The 16,231-nt window shown below is 35.5% G+C and overlaps 1 protein-coding gene across 4 annotated transcripts in view; it reads left to right on the forward strand.

Moving 5' to 3' along the window:
* LOC106870146 (uncharacterized) overlaps nucleotides 1-16,231 on the forward strand; it is a 268,004-nt gene that overhangs the window by 155,662 nt on the left and 96,111 nt on the right. Inside the window, exon 1 of one of the 4 annotated variants that reach the window (XM_089348929.1) lies at nucleotides 10,219-10,332. The exons of the other annotated variants lie outside the window; for them this stretch is intronic. Within the exon in view, the coding sequence (XP_089205055.1) occupies nucleotides 10,221-10,332 (112 nt within the window). The 5' untranslated portion in view covers nucleotides 10,219-10,220. Of the gene's footprint in view, nucleotides 1-10,218; nucleotides 10,333-16,231 lie in introns of those variants that run through there. 4 annotated transcript variants of the gene reach the window in all.

A 16,231-nucleotide genomic window follows, 5' to 3' on the forward strand; every position in this document is an offset into this window, starting at 1 on the left:
AGGGTCTCTTTTTCTTAATGGGATTAAACATAATTAAGCTAAACATATATTTATTTCTTCTTTTATAAATTTAATACACAGTGCCAGTGTTCATAACGAAGATTACTGGACGATCATGAAACTCATCAAAAGTCAAGCTCTGATTCAAACATTACGATAAATGAATTACATTTTCATACAGAACATCTGATATTGCATTATATGTTTGAAAATATTGTAGGGGCATATATTAGTAAAAAAAAATAACTTACATATGTTTCTTACCATATCTTCCAACCCAAAATGCAATTAGCGGACGTTCTGCTGAAGAAATAATTCATAAATGTCGCTGATGTTGTTGTTGTTGTTGGTACTCCGTTGCTTACGACGTCGAGGGTTCCAGTTGATCCGATCAACGGAACAGCCTGCTCGTGAAATTAACGTGCAAGTGGCTGAGCACTCCACAGACACGTGTACCTTTAACGTAGTTCTCGGGGATATTGAGCATGACACAGAGTGTGACAACGCTGGCCCCTTTGAAATACAGGTACAACAGAAACAGGAAGTAAGAGTGAGAGAAAGTTGTGGTGAAAGAGTACATTAGGGTTCGCCATCATCTCCTGCCGGAGCCTCAAGGAGCTTTTAGGTGTTTTCACTCAATAAACACTCACAACGCCCGGTCTGGGAATCGAAACCGCGATCCTATGACCGTGAATCCGCTGCCCTAACCACTGGGCCATTGCGCCTCCACTTTATAAAGATAAGATATAAGCTCGTCATGTGTATATATATATATATATATATATATATATATATATATATGTATTGATGTGTGTACGTCTTTATGCCTGTGTGTGTCCCTCACCACTGCTTGACTTCCGGCGCTGGTGTGTTTACGTCCCCGTAACTAGCGGTTCGGCAAAAGATATCAATAGAATAAGTACCACGATTCAAAAAAATCAGTTCTGGGGTCGATTCGTTGAACTAAAATTTTTCAAAGGCTGTGCTCCAGCATGGCCACAGTATAATCACTGAAAAGATAAAAGAAAAATGACATACATACATATAAATTTATATACAGATATAGGGCAGGGAATTGTCAATTAGTAATAAAATTAATAATTAACAATTTTGCCGAGTAGTTCAGTATGAAAAAACCTTTATCGGTAAAACCATTTATGATCATAAATATACAGGGATTAGCATGAGTTGCTTCTCCAATATACTGAGAATTCAGAAATAGCAGTCAAAGAACTACTGATTCCAAACTACAAATTTTTTCTCTAACGGATGGCGATATTTATGGCACACACAGAACAAAAAACAGAAGAGAAAAGCAAAAACAAACCTGCCTTTAGTTAATTGGGTACGACGTTTCACGGTTAAGGGTATGAAGTTACCCTATTCCGATCTTCAGCCTCAATATTCGAATAAATTTGAAAGTGTCTAATAAAACTCATGTGAATTTTGACCATGCGACATCAAGACCACGTGAGGCAGGCACTAAGAAATTTATCGGCTAGTGAGTTCAAAACACTTCACTCCAAAGAATCTATTCAATGTGTGTCACAAATAGTCCCGTATAGAAAAAAGGCCCGTATGAAGGGTTACGGTTTAACCATCCAACTTAGAGGCATCAATATAAAATATACAGATATAGGGCAGGGAATTGTCAATTAGTAATAAAATTAATAATTAACAATTTTGCCGAGTAGTAAATTTATATATATATATATACAAACTCATATATATATATCATATGTGTGTGTTGTTGTTGTTGTGTGTTTGTGTGAGTGAAGGGAATGGAGTAGATAATTACGTACTACATACATATCAAAGGAATAACCAAACGGAATTTATGAAACTTCAGGGTATTACATAGATGTTCAGTGTACCTTCTCTTCGGATACTTTTTACCTGCTGTTTACAAATGTACTGTGGAGGCGCAATGGTCCAGTGGTTAAGACAGTGGACTCGCGGTCATAGGATCGCAGTTTCGATTCCCAGACCGGGCGTTGTGAGTGTTTATTGAGCGAAAACACCTAAAGCTCCATGAGGCTCTGGCAGGGGATGGTGGCGAACCCTGCTGTACTCTTTCAACACAACTTTCTTCGTGTTTCTGTTGTGCCTGTATTTCAAAGGGCCAGCCTTGTCACACTGTGTCACGCTGAATATCCCCGAGAACTACGTTTAGGGTACACGTTTCTGTGGAGTGCTCAGCCACTTGCACGTTAATTTCACGAGCAGGCTGTTCCGTTGATCGGATCAACTGGAACCCACGACGTCGTAAGCGACGGAGTGCCAACAACAAATGTACTGCATACGTTAATAAATTTGATCGGTCGAGTGTCATCTACATTGTGTTATCTATACAAGCCATATCTATACTTGAGGCTAACCAACTGTTCGTACCATGATCATTTTGCATCTTACTACATAGTGTGTGTGTGTGTGCGCGCGCGCGCGCGTTTATGCGGGCGTGCGGGCGTGTTTTATGCATGTATATACATTTGGTCTCGCATCGGTTTAGATATTTGTACAGCTGCTCGATCAAGGGACCTACCTATTCTTTGTTGCTGTTCCTGTTTGTCCCCATATCAACCCTTATCGCTCACATATAAGATAAAAGCTATTCTAACTTTTTTTTAATGCTAAAATTACAGAGTTTTCTTGGGGGTACGCAGGACTACATTATATAATGTATACTCTCTGTATTCAAGATGATAAGATGTGACTTAAGAAAGCAGTGAATTCTTCAGAAAGGCTTCCTCCATATTCCCCGATCGCTATGTGAAGTGAAGTATATAGAAGGGAGTGCTGTACCTAGTAATGTAGCATAAACTCGTTACTTATGAGTCACTGATATTTCCATACATTATCCACGTGGCTAAATTACTGATGCGGAACACTTAAATTAGGGATTCTAGTGATAATTCTTAAACAATATTATTGTTTAATTTAAACAGTGCTGTTGGTGTGAAGTATCAATTTAGGAAGCAGTTGCAATATCATATATTTCTTTCATATTTCTTCATTCTAATTTTACGACTTATTTCTAGCGCTAATTTCTACCACATATTTCCCTCCACATATTTGAGCCACCTATTTCTACCACTAGTATCTTGCACTTATCTCTTAAGTCTAATACTCTTCTAGCGGAGCTACTGACAGAGCCTCTATGCCATCACTCGATCACCTGGACATAGCAGCAAAACTCGCTTCAAGTTATATACCCTATTATCTTTAAAAAAAAAGAGGGGATATTGTAGTCCTGGATAATACACTATATTTAAAAGCAAGACGGAATGATCATGGCTGGAATATCCTAAATTATAGGTCTACTTTAAGAGAGCAAACCTAGTCTAAACAACAGCAGCAACTGCTAACCACATATTTCTCACAGTTTTGCTTCTGTTATTATATAGTAGGAAGGCGGCAAGCTGACAGAATCATTAATCATACCAGACAAAATGTTTAGCATAATTTCTTCTGTCTTTACATTCTAAGTTCAAATTCGGCCGTGGTCGACTTTCATCTTTTCGGAGTGGATGAAATAAGTACCAGTTGAGCATTTCTCTTTCCCCAATCGACATCCTCCTTTCCTCGACATTTCAGGTCTTGTGCTTATAAGGATTATATATAGTAGGAAAGAAAAAGGAAATGTGCCGATGTCCTTTGGCGATGTGTAGCGTATCGTCTGTCGGAAAAATATGAGTAAAAATCAGGCCAAAGAGAAATAAACTCTAAAAGTGTTGAAACTAGGTTTAGGATCTGAGACACAGTTGATATACCAATAAGTGGAAGAAACAAGCGTGTTTAATTGATTTGGTGGAGGTGATACACAACCTATCAGATGAGAATAACATATACTCCTATAACAGCTATAGAAGGAATATCGAGAAATAGCATGTCTGTGTACCAATAGTCTGTTAACGTGATAGTGGATGAACCACTGAGGGATTTTAATGTATTGGTAAATGAATCATTGAATGGTTGTAGTGTGACAGTAAACTTTTGAATGGCTACAGTGTGTGTGGTAGTGTGTAAGTCTGCAGGAGTCTGTAGAGTTTTAATGAATGAGTCATTGAGTGATTTATAACACTTCGAGGATTGATTATATCATGCTGTCGTGTTAGAATTGTACTAGTTATGAGGCCTGTACTTCAATATGGCTATAGATTTAATTCATTTTAAATGATGGCTTGCGTACTAACAGCACAATCCCAGGTAACTAGGAATTTTACATGCAAATATATTAAATTTAATCAGAAATTTGTGGCTCTTCAGTTTCCTCTGAAATTTTGAATCTATAATTGATTCTATGTAGTCTTATTTTCTACTACCTTAATTAAAATTTGATTTTCTTGGTTTCACAAATAGAATTTCAGATAAGAAACAAAAATATATTCTATATTTCAAATCAGAATGTCTGTCTTATTTCATATTTACTCTCTTACAGAATTGAAACAAAATAGCAGTAGTAGTATTACTAGAATTAATACAAGTAGTAGTGTTGGTGGTGGTAGTAGTGATGATGGTGAAGTAGGTGATTTTTTTTTTCAGTATGAGACATACGTGTCTAATCAGCTGATGAATAGAGAATAATTTTCACAATTGGGAATTGATTAATGTATTGTGTAAATAATTGTTGTTATGCTAAAACATACATACACATTTTTAGACACAAACCCTACCTGCATACATACATACATACATACATACATACATACATACATATATGCATACATATATGCATATATGCATATATACGTATATATATGTATATATATATATATATATATATATGTGTGTGTACATGTATATATGTATTATATATATATATGTATATATATATGGGTGGGTGGGTGTGTATGTGTGTGAGTATGTGCATGTGTGTCTATATGCATATGTGTGTGTATATGTATATTGTTGATACAACACGAAATACTCACCACTTCAGGAAGCAGAGTGTGTTATATTCTTTATTTGGTGACTAGCTTACTAAGTTAATTATGTTCCGAGTCGAAGTGAATGTGCTCACAACTAGCAGCTAATCACGTAACCAAACTAAATATATATTCATGTCTATTGAGGATAATTTCCATGAGATGAAGTAACATGAATTTCAAAGTACTGAAAGGAATAAATGCTATTTGCCTTGATCGACCTACAACCTCATATTTCTCCGACCCACTTTTGTCAAGTCAACTTACCATACATCCAAAAACACACAGTGGTCTTTTAGTATCTCTCTCTTCATGTGCCATGCCTATAGGCGTTGGCGATCGTGGACCTCCTGTCCATACACAATTTAGTTTGCTTTTAGGTCAGTTTTTCTGAAGGCAGCTGTTAAGGTCATCAAGTGTCTTCTTTCCGCCTTTCCTGACTTCTCGTTCCTTTCATTTACTTTATTTCCACAAAGCACTAAAGGTGTTCTATTCTGAATGAGATTTGTCCGTGAACTATCACTTGTGCTCTTATGTAAATCTAAGTTACAATATCTGAATTTATATACGTGCTCGAATGAATCCAAGCAGTAACAATAAATTCTTATACTGAATATAACAAACTTAGCAGTTGTGACCCAACTAGTTTCAACAAAGCTTTACAGTCAAACCCGGAAAATGTCTCTACTACCCACCTTATCAATGTTTTTTTTTTTGTACTCCTTCGGTTACGATGACCAAGGTTCAAGTTGATCCGACCAACGGAACAGACTGCTCATGAAATTAACGTGCAAGTGGCTGAGCACTCCACAGACATGCGTGCCCTTAAACGTAGTTCTCATGGAGATTCAACATGACACAGAATGTCAAGACTAGCTCTCTGAATTACAGGTACTACTCGTTTTTACCAGCTGATTGGACTGGAACGGGAAATAAAGTATCTTTCTCAAGGACACAACACGTCGACGGGAATCGTACTCACGACCTTACAATCGTGAGCTGAACACTCCTAACCACTAAACCATGGGCCTTCATTTATATGCCACATACAATATACCCACATGGAAGTAAATATAATTAAAAATTTTACAACGACCTTTAAAATATATATTTACCCTCATTTTATTTTATTTTATTTGGTATATGTATATGTGTGGTGAATATGTGTACTAGACATTGCGTACAACTAACGGAGTATCTGCATCGATTCATTCGAAACAATGTTATGATTTTATCTGTAAATTGGCGACAATTTCTTGACCGTTAGTTGTTTGGGCTAGTCTGTATGAATTTCAAGTTGACAGCTAAATTAGATATTACAAGAAACGGCCGCTCATTTAATTTTGGTTGTAGAGTCCAAAAAGCGATATGGTAATTTAGCTACACTTACGTAACATGTACTTTTACCAATTTTGTTGGCTTTACAGATGCGATGTTTCTTGATAGGCTGGAAGCCGAACTATCTCCTCCCTCCTTTAGGAAGTCTGTATTTCTTATGAAACTTGCTTCTAATTCAATTATATTTTTAAATGTTTACCTTCATAGAAATGATTTTATTTCGCCGGCAGAAGACTGAATATTGCCTGATGAAATGACGTGGTTATGATGATGATGAGGATGATGATGATGATGATGATGATGATGATGATGATGATGATGATGATGATGATGATGATGAGGAGGAGGAGGAGGAGGAGGAGGAGGAGGAGGACGACGACGACGACGACAACGACGACGACGATATTGATGATGGTAGTCTTGTAGTCCGAGAAGAACGATTCTGCAATTTCTTGATGAACAACTTACACAAATGCTTTGTTTGTAGTGATCAAATGTATGTGGTGTACTTTAGTTCACTCCCTCCATCAACTCGACATTGTCTGTACTGGTGCAGGCCGTGCCACACGTCAGCGTGATTGCAGAACAACGTGAGGTGAAGTGTTTTGCTCAAGAACACAACACACCACCTGGTACATTGTGCTCTTGTGGATAAACTGGTGCTATGCCTTGCGAAAAGGTAGCCCATAACTATGCAGGGCACAGTCACCACTCCGTGAGGTATTTTCAAAGTACCCGCATTATACTCAAGCCCCCAATTCAAATATGAATAACAGAAATGGGTGGCAACAGAGAGTCACAAGAATCCGTGCAAACAGCGCGATCAGATGTTTGTATGAATGTATGAATGTATGTATGTACATATACATGCACATACCTGTACGTATATATGCATATACTCATTTATTATTTGTTTTATATATATATATATATATATATATATATATATATATATATATATATATATATATATATATATATATAGAGAGAGAGAGAGAGAGAGAGAGAGAGAGAGAGAGAGAGAGATATGCTGATTGCAACTTCTTGTGATAAGAAGGCCATATCTTCATTGAACTTTGCACAATCGTGTGTACGCAAGTGTTTTTTCTGCCCAGCTTCTGTTCTGCAGGAATGTTCAGATGTGACATTTATTTTCCTCTACAATGCAAAAGTACTGCGGTGCGCATGGCGGTACAGCGATCACAGAAGCATCTCTTTCTCTCTCTCTCTCTCTCTCTCTCTCTCTCTCTCTATCTCTCTCTATCTCTCTCTCTCTCTCTCCACTCTCTCTCTCCCCACTCTCTCTCTCTCGGTGGCTCATACGACTTTAGATGGTTGACAAACTCAGCTTTTGAGAGAATATACCATCCACAAACATCGCGCCTCAATTGTTGCTGGGTCTCTGCAGGCACTGCACTTGGGTTCCGTTTATTGAGCATGCTCCATTCACTTTTGTTCAAAGACATCGCAACAGTACTTGATATTCTTTCCCGATATGCTGTATGACTTTGAAGTCAAATTCTCCCAGATATCCATATCAATCCCTCTCAAAGCTTCGAGATTGCTTTTATGACATCCTCTAACCGTTTCCTAGGCTAATGTTGAGACCTGCTCCCTCTAACCAGCTATCCATAAAATATCTGGGTAGCCTTCCGCCTTCCACCCTGACAACTTGTCCAGTCCAACGTATCTGTTTTCAAAGTTAACCTTGTTTCAATACAAAGGCTGCTAGCTTTCTCAAGCACAACATCAAGCGTATAAGAGGACCACTTTATGTACAAGAATCGCCGGACACAATGGTGGTGAAGCTTTCCCAAACTGCTTGATATGATGCCTGGAAAGTCTTCACGTTTAGCAGCCGTACAGCAGGGCTGTAGAACACAAGCCTCATACACAGTGAGCATCGTGTCTCTCGTTAAACTCCGACCTGACTAGACTCGCTTGTCGAGATTCTAGAAAGTAGTTCCAGCTTTTGCAATCCTGTGATTTATTTCGGTGTCAAGGGTACCGTCTCTACTAAATGTTCTTCCAAGATACACAGAGTCGTCCCCCACTTCAAGCTTTTCCTACCACGAAAATTTCAGTGGAGTGTACATAACCTTTATCTTTCTATGCTAATATTTAGCCTCAATGTCGTGCATGCATCGGAGAAGATGTCCAATATTGTCTTTATGTCCATCGCTGAATGAACCACAAATTCCGCATTATCAGCATGAAGGAACTCTGACAAGGCTGGCAAATATTTTTGACTTGGTGTTGAAACGTTTTAGATAAGAAACATTACCAAATGTTCTGCATCGATCGCAAGTACACGCCGAATATTTTTCGAGAATATATATATAACTAATATAAACAGCTAGGGGCAATGTGATACCATAAAGGGAAAATTCAGTCGTCAATAAGTGTGACTAAGGATGCCGAAGCACCTACAGTGCTAGAAATAAGAGTTAAAATACTCTTAATACTGTAGGAAAAGCGCAAATGTATATATACATGCTGACGGTCGGTTATGGAGCGGTTATCACCTTATGACCGACCCGAGAATCCCCAGACTAGATAATCCCGGGCGGTGCCTCCATATATGTATATATATATTCTCTTTTATTTGCTTCAGTCATTTGACTGCAGCCATGCTGGAGCACCGTCTTTAGTCGAGCAAATCGACCCCAGGATCTATACTTTGTAAGCCTAATACTTATTCTATCGGTGTCTTTTCCCAAACTGCAAAGTTACGAGGACGTAAACACACCAGCATCGGTTGTCAAGTGATGTTGGGGGCAAACACACACACACACACACACACACACATGTGACATATTGGTATAATTATAAACAGGGCAAATTTTAGCCATTTCTTCGCAGACTGAAAAGATGATGAACAAATTTAATCGATTTTCGAACTTTATTGGGTTCTCATCAGAGGTGTCCACAACATTCTAACAGTCTCCAGAGAAACAATCAGCCAATCTGTTTATATACTCAGCAAATATAGCACGGCCTGTCAACGGGGATCTTAGTCCATACAGTATCAAGGTATGATATAATAAATATGTAACATATGATATAATTATAAACAGGACCAATTTTAGCCATTTCTCCGCAAACTGAAAAAAAAAAGTCATGAATAACATTAATCGATTTTCGGTCCACATCAGTCCAACAGTCTCCAGAGAAACAAGCAGCAGAATTATTTATATACTTAACAAATGCATAATTTGCATACAGAAAGTGTTTAACACTCTATAAATACCAGCGGTCTGTCAACGGGGATTTTAGTCCACACAGTATTAAGGTATGATATAATGAATATGTAACATATAGTATAACTATAATATATATATATATATATATATATATATATATATATATATATATATATATATATATATATATATATATATATATATTATAGTTATATATATATATATATATATATATATATATATATATATATATATTATAGTTATATATATATATATATCGGATCATTAGTAGTATACATAACAGAAAAGGCGTTCCTCTGTGCGTCCTGTTATGCGCATGCCCAGTGATAAACATTAACCGGTTATAGCGTTTTCCAGACTGGGTACATGTTTATGCGCATGCCCGAAGACAAAAATTACCGTCAATGCTATTTGAAATTTTCGCGGATCAACCTTACGATCTTTTCATACAATTTGATTTGCTTTTGTGATATAAGACATCTAAAAACGTTTATTGCATAATGTTTACTTTCCGTTTCTTTAATGCTAATAATATTTTGTTTTTATCATCCTCCGTAGAAAGAATTGCTTTTATTAAAGCTTATGTTTAGTTGTGTGTTAGTTTTTCAGTTAATACATCTTGTTAATATATTCATCATTGTTCTTTTTTATATTAAATGCACATTCTATTAATAACTGCTTTGTAGTATTCCATCTTCTAGGTCTCTGCTTTAAATTTTTATATTTTAGACTGATGCATCACCTGTATATGTTCGTTCAACATGCTAGAAATACCAGCCAAATCGCCCTGTCCTCACACCTTTTGAAGTACTTAAGGACCTCGAATGAATGTTTAACTACTAGGAGTGAGGTTTTTTCTTGCTATCCACATTTTAAAAAATACATCTTAGATGAAATTAAGACACATCCATTTAATGCTGACGTAATTTTTCGACATACATAAGACAACAGTTTTTTCGTGCGAAGTTTTGTCAGTGAACAGGTCGCAGTTCCAGAGCGACGAAAATATTTGGACACAAATTTAAACGTTGAAGTGAATCTAACGGCTTTTTGTGTTCTTAAATTGCTTACAATTATCTTCCACGCTGCGATTGTTTTTGTTTCAGCACACGCTCTCAGATCAAGCCACTTGCTATGCAAGTACATCTCCGTAATTTAATTTTCATTTGTGTCAGAATTTTCGTTGCTCGACCGATATCACAGACAAACTTTAGCCAGGACAGACACCAGCTGACAGACCAGATTTAACTGACAGAGTATTTAATATGAAACTTAAGGATCTCTTACATGATATTTTAGAGAAGAATGTTTTGGGAGATGTTGCAGGGTACATGTGGACTATAGAGTTTCAAAAGCGTGCATTACCCCGTTGTCATATGCTGTTCATATTAAAAAAGATCCAGAACATTATGATAAATTTGTTTCTACAGAGCTTCCAAATCCACAAACAACCAATTCTGTTTCAACATGTCACCAAAAGCATGCTACATGGTCCATGTGGAAGAGATAAACCCAATGCAACATATATGGTTGATGGGAAATGTAAAAGACAATTCCTTAAAAACATTCAGGAAAACACATTACATAGTTATAATGGCTATCCACTTTACCGACATCGAAACAATGGTTTTACATTTACGAAGTCTGTTGAATTAGATAATCGTTCAGTAGTACCATATTCCCCCTTCTTTTTAATCAAATATGGCGGTCATTGTAATGTAGAGATATATGCATCTGTAAAATCAGTTAAATATGTTAGAAAATATATTCATAAAGGTCATGATCGGGTGACAGTCAATATTAATGCACAAGCCAATGCACAACAAACACACAAAGAGGAAATTGAAAATTATATCAATGGCTGCTATGTATCCTCATCAGAACAGTCAGGAAGATTTTAGGGTTCAAATTACATGGTTCATATCCTGCAGTCCGACAGCTTACAGTTCATTTGCCCCAACAGCAATACGTTTACTTTAATGAGGATGATGATATTGAACATGTTATCCACACACGTGGCAGGTCCACTCTCACTGAATGGATGTGAGTTAACCGGGAATCACTAGCTAACTCATTCGCATATACATTGCACTATATTGATTTCCCTGAATTTTACACAGGGAATAATAGTGAGAAAATGTGGCGTCTCAGAAAAAATAATACACACTCATTTGGGCGTATCTACTTTGTTTCCCCAAAGGAACAAGAGCGATGCTAACTGAGAGCTTTACTATATCATATTCCCGGAGCTACATCATTTGAAGATATGAGAACTATTAATGGTGTAGTTTGCCATAGTTACAAAGCGGCTCTAATGAAAGTGGGTTTAGCACATGATGACCGTGAATACTATCAGACTATGGAGTCTGCAAATATTTCAGCTACTCCATATCAGATGCGAAGACTTTTCTGCTCTATTCTTAATTACTGCATTCTGTATGTATACTTATGTATATATATATATTACACAAATATATTATATAATGTAAAATACACTATCTTAAAGATAGCGTGTTCGCACAAGTGTGTGTGTGTGTGTGTGCATATATATATATATATATATATATATATATATATATATATATATATATATATATATATATATATATATATATATATATATATATATATATATATATATATATATATATATATTAATTCTCTATATTTAATACTCAATATTTCATGTATTCAATAAGACATTCAATACTTCATTTCATTTTACTATTTATATTATATTATATATTCCATATTCTATATCTCACATTAATTTTATAAGAATATAAATAAAACATAAAAAAACAGAGTTGGAACTCTTTTAAATAATATATTCCTCTATACACGATCATACAAAACCCTTTTTTGTATATTTTTTTATTTTTATTTTTATTTTTATTTTTATTTTTATTTTTATTCACACACACACACACACACACACACACACACACACACACACACACACACACACACACACACACACACACACACACACACACACACACACACACACACACACACATATATATATATACTGCATTAAAACACCGGGAGGAAACTCCGTGTTCATTACTGTCTACAGTCCTTCTTTAACTGGTAACGTTCACCAAAATTGCTGTTCTGGCTGATATTTCGTACGCTGTTATATGTAGGATCATCGTTTGCTCACATTAAAAAAAAACAGGAATACTGGCAAGAATAAGAGAGGGGGGAATGAGTTGTGGGTACTGATTAGTTTGTCATGATATGTCACACAGCTTGTTGGTTTAGAAAAGCAGCTACTTTTGCAATAATTATAACAGTAGGACGCAGAAATTGAAGGAAGGTAAGATTCGTTACTGTGATACATATTGCTGTGTGTTGTTAGCGAATCAATGCATTCTAATTACCCCGTTGTTCCTTTGGGAGAGCGATGTTATTTAAACTGATATACAGTTTTGGCGTCTTATACATTCTATGCCCGCGATGAGAGCTCAGCACAAGCACTCGCGCGCACACATACATACATGCATACATACATATATGTGTATATATATATCAATGTATACAGATGCATATATATATATATATTTTTTTTTTCTTCTTGTTTTGCCTTTGTGAGTTACAAGTATTGCTATCTGTTGGAGTTTCAGCACTTTAGCTGCTATTTCTGAACTTCGGTATGTGGTGAAGCAACTGTTGCTGATCCCTTAATTATGTTTATATATATATATATATATATATATATATATATATATATATATACACAAACATATATATACACATATACATACATATATATATACATATATATGCATATATGGATATATGTACATATACACACGTACACTCTCACACACACACATACATATATATGTGTGTGTGTGTGTGTGTGTGTGAGAGAGAGAGAGAGAGAGAGAGAGAGAGGGAGGGAGGGAGAGAGAAAGAGAGTTTTCGCCCTCCCCACTGCTTGAAAACCGGTATTGGCTTGTTTAACCCCCGTAATCCAGCGGTTCGGCAAAATAGAACGGCTTATTAAGTACTAGACTTAGGGATACAAAGTAAACACTGGGATTGATTTGTTCGGCTATGCACCTTTAAGGCGGTGCTCCAACATGGCAACAGTGAAATTAATGAAAGAAGTAAACGATAAAAGAAAAACTGTATCAAAATGAGATAATCGCAAAAAAACAATTATCGATACTGACATGTCGTGAAGGCAATCGACTGGCTTATTGGATGGAAACAAGAGGCCAATCGTGGACACGTGTTTCTGCCTCAATAGACGTCATCAGCGCTACAATTGTCACATCTTATTTCCAGCTGCCAAGGGACATAGGCATATAAACAACGGTAGTGTATATGTATGTGTATACACACACACACATACACATTATATATTATATATATATAAAAATAGAGAGAGAGAGAGAGAGAGAGAGAGAGTGAGAGATAGAATTTCAGGGAGGATGTAGATATAGGCATATATTTAACTTATATGTATCTATACATATATACGTTTTTTGCAGACATATGCATCAATACATACATATACATACATAATATATATAAATATGTATATATATATATATATATATATATATATATATATATAAGATACCTTTATAAATTTATACACATATACGTATATATATATATATATATATATATATATATATATATATAGAGAGAGAGAGAGAGAGAGAGAGAGAGAGAGAGAGATACATACACACACAAACACAGACACACATGCAAACCCACATACACTCACACACACATACACACACACTCACACACAATACTACACATAATTATACGTTAAATGAAACCAATGCTGTATAATTTACTCTACTTGCGATGAAAGGGGAAAAGTATCATTAGAGAACATTAAAACTACAGTTGAAGTCTATTGTCTATTATGGAAACTTTGATCAATAGATTACAATAATTTTCGAATCAGGAGATCAAAACGAAAAGCAGTTTCTACGTCTACTATGGTGGGTGAGTGTCTGGGAGACCCGTGCTGTTTATTTATTTTCTTAAATAAATAATTAGTGTTTTCCTTTTTATGTTCTTTTCTTTTTAAATAGCTGTATTATTGCTTCTATTTATTATAAACATAGAAGTTTGTTTTTTAGTTTTTGTTTTAAGCAAAAGTATCGTTCCATTTGTCGCTAGCGTTGTTTAGGTCCAGGTTAGCTCCAATCGAAAGTAATCAATTGTATTCTAGTTGTCACCATCACGTCATATTGTTCATCCATGGCTATTTTGTTCGATGTTGTACTCCTTTGCAAAACGGCAGTGTGTGATTTGAATATTTGGTTTGAAATTACATCATTTATGTTTAGTAAATTTAGAGCTTTTTTGTTGCTTTTTGTTCCAAATTCCTAACTTCTGTAGGTCTTTTGTTTTTAATCATAAATGTATATATTCTGATTGGTAGTAAGTGTACAATTTCTATCTTTAGTAAATATACGAATATACTTCCTGATGTATTTCAGTGAACTATGTATATATTGTGGTTGATTTGTACATCAAAAATGTTATATTTTGCTAAATATTTTTTCTGTTTATTATTCTTACTACGTGCGTAGCATTTCTGTTTTCCTAAAACGTAAAGAATATGTTTTTTCAGTAAATATGTAGATTATTTTTTTAGTAAACAATGTCTGTTTTTAATAAATATATAGATTTTTTTTTGTAAATGCATAGATTTTACTTTTTATAATTTAAGTTGTAACTATATATTTTCTGATTTCAGTGAATGTAGTTTTTTTTAATAAATATATAGCTTTTTAAAAAAATTAAATATATAATTTCTGTTTCAGTAAATGCTTAGATTATATTATGGTTTATTTTATGATTGATTATAAAAAATGTTTTTGCTAAGTACGTACATTCTGTGTTTCCCCTTCTGTTTTAATAGCAATAAATCGGAAGAAAGCTTAAAATGTACAATAACAGTTTTTCCTATTTGTTGGGTTAGACATCTGGAGTAAATGTTATTATTTATGGAGTTTTTGGTATACAATTCTGAGTTTGAATTTCTCAATATTTCAACATTGCTGCCTTTTATTACCCCACACACTAAAAATCCTACCAAATTATATATGTTACAGTCCAGAATCTGAGAAATCTAGTAAATGATCTGTGTCGGCTGGAATGAATTCGTATCGAAGTTTGTAGCATCGTTCAATAAGTTGATTTATCATGAGCTAGGGTGTGAAAGAATCTAACATTTCAGGTATTGGGGCTTTGTTTGATACTCAATAAGATACAAACAGTTTAACCACCGTGACGCAAGTATATGAAGAATGGAATAGAGTGAAGGAGAGATGTGAGGAAAGAGAAGAGGAAAAGCGTGTGAGACGTGGTGTGAGTGATAAATAAAGAGAGGGGATGTAAAGAATCAGAGAAGTGTGATAGACGGCTATCGTTTGTAGCATGTTCGAGGTCAAATGAAGTAAGAAGCAAGTGATCCGTTCCGAGCTAACTGAAGATAGAGGATGCTATGATAGTGGAGTCCATGCATCTATAGAACACATACACATACACACACACGTGCGCGCACACACACACACGCATACAGATGCATGTGCACACATACGAGGTGTAACAGACGCGCATGCAAAGTTTAATGAATGAGGAAGTTGAAGGTGCTTGTACCTTGAATTGTGGAATTCCAATGGCGATTTTCTAAAATTGTATAGTCTGCTTTTGAATATCCCGGCTAACATTCCTCAATTCTAGGTACAAACTCCTAAAACC

Source organism: Octopus bimaculoides, chromosome 3 (genome assembly GCF_046866305.1).
Source record: "Octopus bimaculoides isolate indiv1 chromosome 3, ASM4686630v1, whole genome shotgun sequence".
Taxonomy (NCBI): Eukaryota; Metazoa; Mollusca; class Cephalopoda; order Octopoda; family Octopodidae; genus Octopus; species Octopus bimaculoides.